The following is a 13,204-nucleotide window of genomic DNA, read 5'->3' as shown; positions in this document are numbered from 1 at the left end:
GCGCTGGAGCGGCCCCGTTCCCGAATCTGTGTGTGTGCAGTGTGATTATCTGGGGGTGTGTGCATCTCTCTGGTTCGTGCATTGTTATGTGTATATAGCTCTGTGTGTGAATCTGTGTGTGTGCAGTGTGATTATCTGGGGGTGTGTGCATCTCTCTGGTTCGTGCATTGTTATGTGTATATAGCTCTGTGTGTGAATCTGTGTGTGCGTGTAGGTATGTGAGTATCTGGGGGGTGTATCTGTGTGGTCTGTGCTGTGTGTGAGTGTGGTCTGTGCACTGTGTGTAGCGGGGGTCTGTGCAGTGTGGGGATCTGTGCAGTGTGGGGGGGTCTGTGCAGTGTGGGGGGATCTGTGCAGTGGGGGGGTCTGTGCACTGTGTGGGGGGATCTGTGCAGTGTGTGTGGGGGATCTGTGCAGTGTGGGGGATCTGTGCAGTGTGTGTGTGGTCTGTGCAGTGTGTGTGTGGTCTGTGCAGTGTGGCGGGGTCTGTGCAGTGTGTGTGGGGGGGTCTGTGCAGTAGGGGGGTCTGCACTGTGTGTGGAGGATCTGTGCAGTGTGTGTGGGGGGGTCTGTGCACTGTGTGTGGGGGGATCTGTGCAGTGGGGGGGTCTGTGCAGTGTGGGGGTCTGTGCAGTGTGGTGGGGGTCTGTGCAGTGTGGTGGAGGTCTGTACAGTGTGGGGGGTCTGTGCAGTGTGGGGGGATCTGTGCAGTGGAGGGGTCTGTGCAGTGTGGGGGGATATGTGCAGTGTGGGGGATCTGTGCAGTTGGGGGTCTGTGCAGTGTGGTGGGGGTCTGTGCAGTGTGGGGGGGTCTGTGCACTGTGTGTGGGGGGATCTGTGCAGTGGGGGAGTCTGTGCAGTGTGGTGGGGGTCTGTGCAGAGTGGGGGGGTCTGTGCAGTGTGGTGGGGGTCTGTGCAGTGTGGTGGAGGTCTGTGCAGTGTGGGGGGTCTGTGCAGTGTGGGGGGATCTGTGCAGTGGAGGGGTCTGTGCAGTGTGGGGGGATATGTGCAGTGTGGGGGAGGTCTGTGCAGTGTGGGGGGTCTGTGCAGTGTGGGGGGATCTGTGCAGTGGAGGGGTCTGTGCAGTGTGGGGGGATATGTGCAGTGTGGGGGATCTGTGCAGTTGGGGGTCTGTGCAGTGTGGTGGGGGTCTGTGCAGTGTGGGGGGGTCTGTGCACTGTGTGTGGGGGGATCTGTGCAGTGGGGGAGTCTGTGCAGTGTGGTGGGGGTCTGTGCAGAGTGGGGGGGTCTGTGTAGTGTGGTGGGGGTCTGTGCACTGTGTGTGGGGTGTGTGTGCACTGTGTGGGGGGGATATGTGCAGTGGGGGGTCTGTGCAGTGTGGTGGAGGTCTGTGCAGTGTGGGGGGTCTGTGCAGTGTGGGGGGATCTGTGCAGTGGAGGGGTCTGTGCAGTGTGGGGGGATATGTGCAGTGTGGGGGATCTGTGCAGTTGGGGGTCTGTGCAGTGTGGTGGGGGTCTGTGCAGTGTGGGGGGGTCTGTGCACTGTGTGTGGGGGGATCTGTGCAGTGGGGGAGTCTGTGCAGTGTGGTGGGGGTCTGTGCAGAGTGGGGGGGTCTGTGTAGTGTGGTGGGGGTCTGTGCACTGTGTGTGGGGTGTGTGTGCACTGTGTGGGGGGGATATGTGCAGTGGGGGGTCTGTGCAGTGTGTGGGGATCTGTGCAGTGGGGGGGTCTGTGCAGTGTGGGGGGATCTGTGCAGTGGGGGGGTCTGTGCAGTGTGGGGGGATATGTGCAGTGTGGGGGGATCTGTGCAGTGGGGGTCTGTGCAGTGTGGTGGGGGTCTGTGCACTGTGTGTGGGGGGTGTGTGCACTGTGTGGGGGGGATATGTGCAGTGGGGGGGTCTGTGCAGTGTGGTGGGGGTCTGTGTAGTGTGGTGGGGGTCTGTGCACTATGGTGGGGGTCTGTGCAGTGTGGTGGGGGTCTGTGCACTGTGTGGGGGGGATATGTGCAGTGGGGGGGTCTGTGCAGTGTGGGGGGATCTGTGCAGTGGGGGGGGTCTGTGCAGTTTGGCGGGATCTGTGCAGTGGGGGGGTCTGTGCAGTGTGGGGGGATATGTGCAGTGTGGGGGGATCTGTGCAGTTGGGGGTCTGTGCAGTGTGGTGGGGGTCTGTGCACTGTGTGGGGGGGGTGTGTGCACTGTGTGTGGGGGGATCTGTGCAGTGGGGGGGTCTGTGCAGTGTGGTGGGGGTCTGTGCAGAGTGGGGGGTCTGTGTAGTGTGGTGGGGGTCTGTGCACTATGGTGGGGTTCTTTGCAGTGTGGTGGGGGTCTGTGCACTGTGTGTGGGGGGTGTGCACTGTGTGTGGGGGGATCTGTGCAGTGGGGGGTCTGTGCAGTGTGGGGGGATCTGTGCAGTGGGGGGTCTGTGCAGTGTGGGGGGGTCTGTGCAGTGTGGGGGGATATGTGCAGTGGGGGGGGATCTGTGCAGTTGGGGGTCTGTGCAGTGTGGTGGGGGTCTGTGCAGTGTGGGGGAGTCTGTGCACTGTGTGGGGGGGGTGTGCACTGTGTGTGGGGGGATCTGTGCAGTGGGGGGGTCTGTGCAGTGTGGTGGGGGTCTGTGCAGTGTGGTGGGGGTCTGTGCAGTGTGGGGGGATCTGTGCAGTGTGGGGGGTCTGTGCACTGTGTGGGGGGATCTGTGCAGTGTGGGGGGTCTGTGCAGTGTGGTGGGTCTGTGCAGTGTGGGGGGATATGTGCAGTGTGGGGGGATCTGTGCAGTGTGAGGGGTCTGTGCAGTGTGGAGGGATCTGTGCAGTGTGGGGGGTCTGTGCAGTGTGGTGGGGATCTGTGCAGTGTGGGGGGTCTGTTCAGTGTGGTGGGGGTCTGTGCATTGTGGTGGGGGTCTGTGCAGTGTGGGGGGATCTGTGCAGTGTGGGGGGTCTGTGCAGTGTGGGGGGATCTGTGCAGTGTGGGGGGATCTGTGCAGTGTGGGGGATCTGTGAAGTGTGGGGGGATCTGTGCAGTGTGGGGGGTCTGTTCACTGTGTGTGGGAGGATCTGTGCAGTGGGGGGTCTGTGCAGTGTGGGGGGTCTGTTCAGTGTGGTGGGGGTCTGTGCAGTGTGGGGGGTCTGTGCAGTGTGGGGGGATCTGTGCAGTGTGGGGGGATCTGTGCAGTGTGGTGGGTCTGTGCAGTGTGGAGAGGTCTGTGCAGTGGGGGGGTCTGTGCAGTGTGGGGGTCTGTGCAGTGTGGTGGGTTTGTGCAGTGTGGGGGGATCTGTGCAGTGTGGGGGTCTGTGCAGTGTGGGGGGATCTGTGAAGTGTGGGGGGATGTGTGCAGTGTGGGGGGTCTGTGCAGTGTGGGGGGATCTGTGCAGTGTGGGGGCATCTGTGCAGTGTGGGGGGATCTGTGCAGTGTGGGGGTCTGTGCAGTGTGGGGGGATCTGTGCAGTGTGGAGGGATCTGTGCAGTGTGGGGGGATCTGTGCAGTGGGGGGGTCTGTGCAGTGTGGGGGATCTGTGCAGTGTGGTGGGTCTGTGCAGTGTGGAGGGATCTGTGCAGTGTGGGGGGATCTGTGCAGTGTGGGGGGTCTGTGCAGTGTGGGGGGTCTGTGCAGTGTGGGGGGTCTGTGCACTGTGTGTAGGGGGGATCTGTGCAGTGGGGGGGTCTGTGCAGTGTGGGGGGTCTGTGCAGTGTGGGGGGATATGTTCAGTGTGGGGGGTCTGTGCAGTGTGGGGGGTCTGTGCAGTGTGGAGGGATCTGTGCAGTGTGGGGGGTCTGTGCAGTGGGGGGGGTCTGTGCACTGTGTGTAGGGGGGGTCTGTGCAGTGTGTGTGTGTGTGTGTGTGTGTGTGTGTGTTGGGTCACAGGGTGAGCTCCCGGCCCGCACTGGGCTCTGAGGAGGAGCAGGGGGTGAACGGGCTGGGAGGCCACGGCCCAGGTGGCACTGACCCTGCGTCTCCCACTGTCTCCCAGGAGCTCTGTCGCCAGCGCATGGCCGTGCGCACCGCTGACCGCCCGGAGGCCCCGCCCGGGTCGCGCATCAACAGCGTGTCCTCGCAGTTCAGTGACGGGCCGATGCCCAGCCCTCCCGCGCGGAGCAGCACCTCGTCCTGGTCCGAGGAGCCGGCGCTGCCCAACATGGACATCTCCACCGGCCACATGGTCCTGGTAAGGCCCGCACCCGCTCCGACCCCGCCCTCCCCGCCTGTGCGTCCTGTCGCATCGGGACAGTGGCTGGGGGAGCACCCCAGCTGGCTGCGCAGCCAGTGAGCGGGGTGTGGCCCACGTCGGGCTCCTCTGCTGGGGCCTCTGAGTGAGTGGCAGTGTGACCTGGTGCCCTGCTCCTGCCCGGGAGGTGCTGCAGGTTATCGGGGTGGGGTGGCATGCATTAGCGCCTACTGTGCGCTGCGTTCCTTACCTCCAACTGACAGACCGCACTTGTCCCTCCCCCAGTTTCTGCCCCGCGCCTTCTGGGTAAGTGAATGTCCTCGCAGGCTGCTCATGACTCAAAGGGACACTGGCCGGAGGGGAGGGCGCAGGGCTCAGCCCTGGCAGGAGGCCCACGGGCCGGGCAGTCTCCGTAAGGACACGCCCCCAGCCGTGTCATCCTCAGCGGGACACGCGTGCCGTGGCTGTGTCCTGCCGCCGGCACATAATTAACCCAAGTTTTATTAAGAGAGACGTTCAGAACTCAGCCCTTCTCGCTGCCGTCTCCTCCAGGCACAGGGTCCGCTCGCTGCCCGGTCTCAGCGAGGCTCCTTCCTGTCTGGTGCGGGTTCGGCCAGAGCACACGCACTGGGCCGTGCCTGGCCGGGCGGCGCTGCCCGGGTCCGGGCGGCTCACTGGACCGCTCATTGCCCCGGACTCGGGGTGAGCGGCCGCAGGGGCTTTGTGGTGGTGAAGCGCTTCCCTCTGGGCGACGCCGACCTGTTTACTAACGCCAACGGAGCCGGAGGAGCCGGACCACGGCCGCTGTGACCAGCACCACCGGCGTGGCTCTCACGGCTCCGAGGCTGGAGTCGGGTGGAGGAGCCTCCCACTCTGTCCGTCGTGGTGGAGGGCGAGGGCCCCCGGGTCCCTTTTCCTGGGACAAGGGCGCTTATCCGTCACGCGCCACCTCGTGACCTCATCGCCCCTCAGTCCGCACCGTCAGCCGCCATCCCGTGGGGGTAGGTTTCAACATGTGAATTTGGGGGACACAGGAAACCGCATTTCCACTTCAAAGTCCGGCTGCAGAGCCCGGAGGCGGGGCCTGGAGAGGCCCTAAGGCCCCGACAGGCGATGGCGCCACTGGGCGTGTCCACTTTGAGGTGCGCCGGGGGGTGTCCATCTTAGGGGGCCAAGTCCGCGGGCAGGAGCCCAGGATGCCGTGCCGTTTGGACCAGATGTGGGGACGGATGCGCCATGTGGCGGGAGGCAGCCTGCAGGGAGGCAAAGACCAGCAGCCACTGTCCGCGCTGAGCTGCACGCACACACCTGCGCTCTGCCCGTGCAGGCCCAGGGACGGAGGGCGCCCGGGACAGGCCACCTGCCTTTACACGCTTCCTCACGGACGTATGTGGCCGGACAGTGAGTCCACTGCATCGTTTTCAACAATGTCCGTCCCTTTTAGAAAAGGAAACTCAGCCCACAGGCCAGGGGTTCGGTCGCCGCGCGCTGGGGGCCCACGTCGTGTCCGATTTCGGCCACGCGTTACAGTCCGATGAGGTCTCGGTCCCAATGGGACATGGGAGTACTGCGCTTCCCACGGAGAAACGTGGCGTGGCATTCACGGTGAGCGCACACGTGGCAGTTAATTCTCCAAGGAAATGCACGTGCCGCGCACGCACGGACCTAGCCTTCGCGTGGCCGTGGCATTGCCACGCCTAACGGGACGTGTCCCTGCAGGGGGTCACTGACTCCGAGCCCTGGTGCCGCGAGAGCCGAGTGCACCTCCTCCCGGCCACCGGCACCACGCGGACGCGCAGGCCCTCGGTGCTCAGGACGCCGTCTCGGGGGTCCCCGCGGGCCTGGGCAGGAGCAGGGCAATGGAGGGGGAGTGTGCGCACCCTGGATGTGCCACGTGGACCTGCATGAGGGCCGGGCCTTCCTTGAGGGTCTGTCCGCGCTCGGGGGTCCCGGCCGTCTGCCCTCTGCCCACTCTGCCGGCCGGTTCAGGCGCTGCCTCCACCCCACGGCTGTCCTGGCACCATGCCTTCTCCCTCGCCTGGAGAGGCCACACACCTGCGCCCCACGAAGCATGTTTGCCGATCGTCCCCCCTCTGCACGAGGGGACGGGGCTCAGCTCCCAGCTCCGGACCCACAGCCCGTTTGCAGGGCTGAGGCCGCAGCGCGTGGTGAGCGGCCCAGAGCTGTGTTCAAAGGCACGTGAACTCCGACAGCCTCACGCACTGAGGCTCCAGGACGGTGACCCACTGTGACCAGAGCTGCAAATATATGAACACACTGTGTGCACACACGGCGCAGGGGCGCGTCCTACCTGGAAGGTTCCAGGGGACCCACAGCAGAGGGAGGAGTGGCCACGGCGTCAGAAACGTGGCGGTCACCGCGACCTTCCCAGAGTGCGACAGGGGAGCGTTCCCGTCGCAGACACAGAGGCATCGGCACAGGAAGAAGTGGTGGAGGACGGGCCCATCTCCTCAGCCGGGGCCAGTCTGGGAGGAGCCTTCGCCCTGTCCAGTCACTGTGTCCACAGCAGCGACACGCATGTGCTGTGACCTCATGCCAGGAAGCCGTGGCAACAGAATCTCGGAGAGGAGACAGCGCCGGGGCCCTGTTCAGGCTGTGCCCGGAGGAGAGGATCTACCGGGTGACGGAGGACGCGGGCCCCACGCAGGTGACGGGACCCCGAGGAGACCAGTGGCCCAGGCCATCCAGGTGGTCTCGGGGCACCGGGGCTCAGGGCGAGAGGCCGCCAGCGCACAGCTGGGGAGGGGGCTCCCAGGCAGCTGTGGGGAGGACGTGCGGACGGCGGGCTGCCCGTGAGAGTCCAGCACGTGGCGTGGACGGCACAGGCTCGGGTCCAATGAGCTTGGCTCAGAGCTGGGACCTTCTGCATCCGACGCACTCAGCCTGCCTCTCCCCTGCAGAGCGGCCCCGGCTGCACGGCCTCCTCGCCGCCTCCTCACCCACACTGTCCTCACAGACGCCAGAGGGTCACGACAAAGAAATGGGACCAGTTTCCTTTTGACGGAGCGCCGGGGCCAGGGCTTCCCCCAAGGGAAGACGCCGCGGCCGGGACCCAGCAGCACGCAGGGTGAGGGCTGCAGGGGCCCGTGGGGCCGGGCAGTGGCCCCGGCCCCGCCAGCCGGGTCTGGGGCAGATGGAAGGAGTGGGCTGGAGCCGCGCCCAGCACGGGGCCTGGCGGGAGGCGGGGGTGCCCGCGTTCGCAGGGACGGAGGGTCTGGGCCGAGGAGTGGGGAGGAAGGACCCTCGTCAGCAGCCCGCTGGCCCAGGGCCTGGTGACCGGCGTGTGGCAGGGACCCCAGGCAGGTGGCTTCGCACAAATATATGAACACACTGTGTGTCCATGCGTGGGGTCCCCTCTGAGAAACCCACCACGCCCCTCCAGAAGGTCCAGGGCCCCTGGGAACCCGTCTCTTCCTGGAAGGCTGGCGCCCTCAGCGGACATCGGGAGCCAGTCCTGCGTGATGGACGCCAGGGTCAGCTGTGCAGGCAGTGACGTGGACGGAGGAGCCCAGGACATGGCCACCGGTCGGCCCAGCGGGTCCCCTGCGTGTGCAGGCGGAAAAGCCCGAGCTCAGGCTTTGGGGGGTTAAGAAAAACGTTGATTTGATCCTGTCCCCCTTCGGGGCAAAGCGCAGAGGCCTTCACCATCAATGGCGGGCAGAGCCTGCCCCGAGCACTATGTCCACGGGGAGGGGTGTGGGCCCAGCGCCACGCGTGCCCTCTGCCCCTGGGACACGAGGGCTGAGCAGCCACTGGCGTCCCTGAGCCTTTGTGGCGGCCGCCGTCCCCGGGAACCCTGGGGAATGAACGTCACGACGGACGGACGGAGGGACCCCAGGCTGCGCGCCACAGAAGGGGAGCTCCCGCGGCCGCTCTGACCTGGCGTGGGCGTGGCCGGCCCACGGGTGGAGGGCCGTGTCCCCGCGCTGGCACAGGCACCCGCACATCAGTGTGCCTCCCTCCCACGGGCGCGGCCTCCACGACCGTGGCTCCACGCGCCTCGAGTCTCTCTAGGAGCCTGTGCGCCCGTTGCGCCTGGTCTCGCTCGCGGCCACGTCCCCACACGCCCCTGGCCTGGGCGCATCCACTCTGACCACGTGTCGGCCAGCTGCTCCCCGGAGCTCCTCGGAGATGTGTCCTCGAGGGCAGTGACAGGCCACTGAGAGGCAGCGCCAGCCCTCGTCCTGCTCCCTCCCTGCCGGGCTCTGCTCCTGGGCGTGGCCTCCGCCTCCCGTCGGGGAGCTCATCTGCACGTGACGTGACGACGTCCTTTATGCCCTGACGTTCGCACAGAGGCCTCCTGGGCGTGAAGTGCCTCGAGGGAGACACGCCGCTCGCCCGCACCGTGAGGCAGGCGTGAGTCGCCTGCTGGGGTGTCCTCCTCCCGTGGGAGCCGTGGGAAGCCTTCACACGCTGCGTCACGTGGGGTTCCGTGGCGGGAGTCCTGGGCTGTGTTGACTCTCAGGGCAGGAAGATGGAGCCAGGGGCCAGGGCCAGAGTCAGGGTGACAGGGACGGACAGGTGTGAGGACAGGGCTGCTCCTGGCCGGGAACTCGTCTGCTGGAGTCCGTGAGGTGGCGTGGACCTCTCCGCCGCGGCCGCACGGCTAAAGCCTGGGGCGGGGGTGGCTTTTCAGAGCCTCCTGGGTCTCCTCCCAACCTTTCCTGCGGCTGCCAAGTTTCCCACCCGGTCGTGTCCTTGAGGCCTCGTCACACCTGCCCCTGGGACACTCTCGGGGCTGAAACCGACGCACTCAGCGCCCGCTTCTCACTGCTCGAGGCTTCTCACGCTCCAGGAAGAGCCGGTCAGTCCTGCAGGCCCCGTGGGCACAGTGCCCAGTGTGTGCCTGGCGCACAGTAGGTGTTAGTCGCTGACCAGCAGGCCCCGCCCTCTCCGCCTTCACCCTCAAAGTGGGGTGTTCGTCCAGCTCTGACTGCAGCTTCCGTTCAAAGCCACTTGGCAGGACCTGACCTCACGCGGGTTAGCTCACACCCAGCAGGTTGTGCGAAGACGCACCGCCGCCTCTGGGTCGTCTCTCAGCTTCTGCAGACACTGCGTCCTCGTTCCCTCCTTGGCTCCTCGGTCGGCAGTTGGCAGTTACAGCGGAGTGAGTGTCCTGGTGGCTCTAGCGACGTGCCTGCCCCGGGGGCCGGGCTCCGTCACCTCCCGGACGCCCAGGTTGCTGTTGCCAGTCCCTCTCACTCTGTTTATCCTTAAAGGAACCATTTTTAAAGTCACACTTGTGGAGACTGACTTTCTTTTTAAAAGGTTTTTTTGTTAATCCTCCCTGAAGATACGTTTCCCATTGATTTTTAGAGAGTGGAAGGGAGGAAGGGAGGGAGACAGACAGACAGACAGACACATCCATGTGAGCGACACAGCGATTGGTTGCCTCCTGCACACACTCTGACCGGACCGGGGATCGAACCTGCAACCCAGGCACGTGCCTTGACCAGGAATCGAACCCAAGATCTTTCAGGGCGTAGGGCTGATGCTCTAACCACTGAGCCCCCAGCCTGCATGACTTCCATTTTAACAGGTGTTCTTTGTTTCCTTCACCATTTCTCCTTCTAATTCTTAGTTTGGGGTAAAATGTCTTTGTTTTTCTACCTGAAATATACCCTCTTTTAGTCTTTTAGTCAGAAAATCTGCCAATCGTGTGTCTGGAAAACTCTTTGATTGATCCTCACACTTGCATAGCAGAGGAGCCAAGGGTCAGATTCTCATGGCTCCCCTCTCGTGGCTTTCCCTCTCGTGGCTTCCCCTCTCGTGGCTAGGAGCCAAGGGTCAGATTCTTGTGGCTCTCCTCTCGTGGCTTTTTCCCTCATGTGTCCCCTCTTGTGGCTCCACCTCTCGTGGCTCTCCTCTCGTGGCTTCCCCTCTCATGGCTCCCCTCTTGTGGCTTTGAAAAGACTGTTTTCCTGCCTGCGGTGCTGTCGCTGTGCACAGGTCTGAGCCCTTCTGAGTCAGCCACACTGTCTCCTAAATCCACACTTTGCTGGCCTGGGATTTTCTTGTGCCGTGACGGAGCTGGTGTCCTTTTTCTTTTCGCCCTGGTCTTTCTGTGGTTTCTGAACTGGGGAAGTCCTGTATTCCATCAGTGCCAGAAAATGCCACACCGTGTGTGGCTCAAACGAGACTCTCCCACCCTCTCTGTTCCCTCCGGGGGAGAAGGTCGGGCGCCTCCCCGGCCTCCCAGGGGCGGTCACTCGGCCTCCGCTGCCATCGGGGATCCCCAGCTCTCTCCTCTCCATGCTCCTATGGACTCCACCCATTGCGTTCCCCATTTCAAGGGGTACATTCTTCATCGGTAGTCGTTAAAATCTGCCTGCTGTGTTGTTCTTGTCATATTGTTGATTCCCGCTCTAATGTCCTCAATCATTACGATGCAGTTCCTCACCCGAGAGTCCGGACAGTCACCTATGTGTTGTGAGCCTCTGTCCTCCGACCAGGTGAGGCCCAGGGTCCAAACAGCTTCCCAGGTGGAGTCCCTGGGGGACCCTTGCGCTGAGAGTGGGCCTGCTGAGGTCCTGGTGTACAGGTCCAGGTCCAGTCCTGCCTCCGGCGGGCAGGCCCCCATGGCCCCTCGGGCCCCAAGGCCTTGCCCCGTCCCCCAAGGGCCTGGGCGTCTGCGGCCACGTGGCTCCTGCCCTGGTGTTCGCGTCCCTCTCCTTTCGGATTCCTGAGGAGTCCCCTTAATTTTGTGAGAGGCTGGCCTGCCATGGGCCCAGCACCTCCCAGTGTCTTGTGAAGGAGGGTCTTCAGGTGATCCCGCCTTCTACTGTCTGGGAACATACGTCCACGGCCAGTCAAACCAGAGAACACGGGGCCAGTGGTGCGCTGCTGTTGGTTCACACCACCTGCCGGTCCACCTGCGGGCCGACCACCTGCCGGTCCACCTGCGGGCCGACCACCTGCCGGCCCACCTGCCGGTCCACCTGCGGGCCGACCACCTGCCGGTCCACCTGCTGGTCCACCTGCGGGCCGACCACCTGCCGGTCCACCTGCCGGTCCACCTGCGGGCCGACCACCTGCCGGTCCACCTGCCGGTCCACCTGCGGGCCGACCACCTGCGGGCCCACCTGCCGGTCCACCTGCAGGCCGACCACCTGTGGGCCGACCACCTGCCGGTCCACCTGCAGGCCGACCACCTGTGGGCCGACCACCTGCCGGTCCACCTGCAGGCCGACCACCTGTGGGCCGACCACCTGCCGGTCCACCTGCTGGTCCACCTGCCGGTCCACCTGCGGGCCGACCACCTGCCGGTCCACCTGCCGGTCCACCTGCGGGCCGACCACCTACCGGTCCACCTGCTGGTCCACCTGCCGGTCCACCTGCGGGCCGACCACCTGCCGGTCCACCTGCCGGTCCACCTGCGGGCCGACCACCTGCCGGTCCACCTGCCGGTCCACCTGCGGGCCGACCACCTGCCGGTCCACCTGCCGGTCCACCTGCCGGTCCACCTGCGGGCCGACCACCTACCGGTCCACCTGCTGGTCCACCTGCTGGTCCACCTGCGGGCCGACCACCTGCCGGTCCACCTGCCGGTCCACCTGCGGGCCGACCACCTGCGGGCCCACCTGCGGGCCGACCACCTGCGGGCCGACCACCTGCCGGTCCACCTGCGGGCCGACCACCTGCGGGCCGACCACCTGCGGGCCGACCACCTGCTGGCCCATGGTACGTCCTGCGCGATGAAGAAAGGTGTCTGAGGGGCCGCGCACTGTGCCCTCGGCAGCGGCTCCCCGCTCACCTTCCTGCGTGCAGGCGGGCCTGACCTCCCCTCGCAGGCACTCACACCGTGTGTCAACGAGCCGCCTGGCTGCGTGGTGACTGGAGCGTCGGTCAGCGGGCAGGGGGCAGGTGAGTGGCTCAACATGCCAACCGCTGGCGGCATGGGGAAACCCGGGTGCACACGTTAGGACGAGGGTGACAGCGGCTGTTGGGGTGCAGGCTCTGGCTGCGTGAGCTGGAGCAGGAGGGCAGAGGGTGGCACCGTGTGATCCATGCCCACTTCACCCCCACACCTCGCAAACGCACGGGTGCGTCTTCCTGCAGTTGAGCTGAAAAAAAGATGGAAAATGTCTTGGATAGTCTTCTCCCTAACTCTTCACCCTAAACCGTGAAAAGGATTTTTGATGGATCGACTTTCTTCTCTCCTCTACTTCGAACTCCTCATCTCCAAGCCATTGGATGAGGCATGTTGGCCGGCGGCTCAGTGGCTGTGGCTGACCCTGGGCCCTCGTTGTCCCTTCTCTCCGTGGGAGGCAGCTGTTCGCTGCTGACAGGAAGGCCTGGGACCCAGGCTCGGGCTCCAGGCTCGGTGCCCCTTAGCGAGTTTGGTTGGTGAAGAGAAGATACATTTTTGAGTCTTGTGTGAGCTGTTCCAGTATTGATGACATTTCTATCCTCCTATTCTTATCTTATTGCACATTAGGAATTAAAAACCAAAGTACTTGGCCTGGCTGGGTGGCTCAGTAGGTTGGAGCGTCATGCCATACACTGACAGGTTGTGGGCTCGAGTCCCGGTCAGGGCACATACCTGGGTTGTCGGTTTGATCCCCATTTGGGGCACGTACAGAGGCAATGGATCGATGTTTCTCGCAGCGATGTTTCTCTATCCCTCTCCCTCTCTCTAAAATCAATAAACATATCCTCAGTGAGGATTAAAAATAATAACAAATAAGAGAGAGAGAAAAGGAAGGAAGGAAGGAAGGAAGGAAGGAAGGAGGGAGGGAGGGAGGGAGGGAGGGAGGGAGGGAGGGAGGGAGGGAGGGAAGGAAGGAAGGAAGGAAGGAAAGGAGGAAGGGAGGAGGGAAGGAAGGAGGGAAGGAAGAGAGAAGGAAGGAGGGAGGGAAGGAGGGAAGAGGGAAGGGAGGAGGGAAGGAGGGGAGGGAGGAGGAGAGAAGGAAGGAGGGAAGAGAGAAGGGAGGAGGGGCGGGGGAGAGAGCACCGGCCGTGAGCGCTGTTGGAATCCCTGCCGTACTTTCTGCCCGGTGTGGACCTGGTGCTCGCCATCGGCACCAGAGCGAGCTCCTGCCTCCGCCTCTCCCCTGGGCACCT

At 64.2% G+C, this 13,204-nt stretch overlaps 1 protein-coding gene across 1 annotated transcript in view; it reads left to right on the top strand.

Annotated features, from left to right (window-relative positions):
* Positions 1–13,204, top strand: part of PTPRN2 (protein tyrosine phosphatase receptor type N2) — a 428,035-nt gene that overhangs the window by 354,987 nt on the left and 59,844 nt on the right. Inside the window, exon 16 of the mRNA XM_054726069.1 lies at positions 3,926–4,120. Within this exon, the coding sequence (XP_054582044.1) occupies positions 3,926–4,120 (195 nt within the window). The remainder of the gene's footprint in view (positions 1–3,925; positions 4,121–13,204) is intronic.

The sequence above is a fragment of the Eptesicus fuscus genome, chromosome 14, assembly GCF_027574615.1.
Source record: "Eptesicus fuscus isolate TK198812 chromosome 14, DD_ASM_mEF_20220401, whole genome shotgun sequence".
Lineage (NCBI taxonomy): Eukaryota > Metazoa > Chordata > Mammalia > Chiroptera > Vespertilionidae > Eptesicus > Eptesicus fuscus.
The sequence above is the reverse complement of the archived record's forward strand: the minus strand, read 5'-3'. Positions and strand labels throughout refer to the sequence as shown.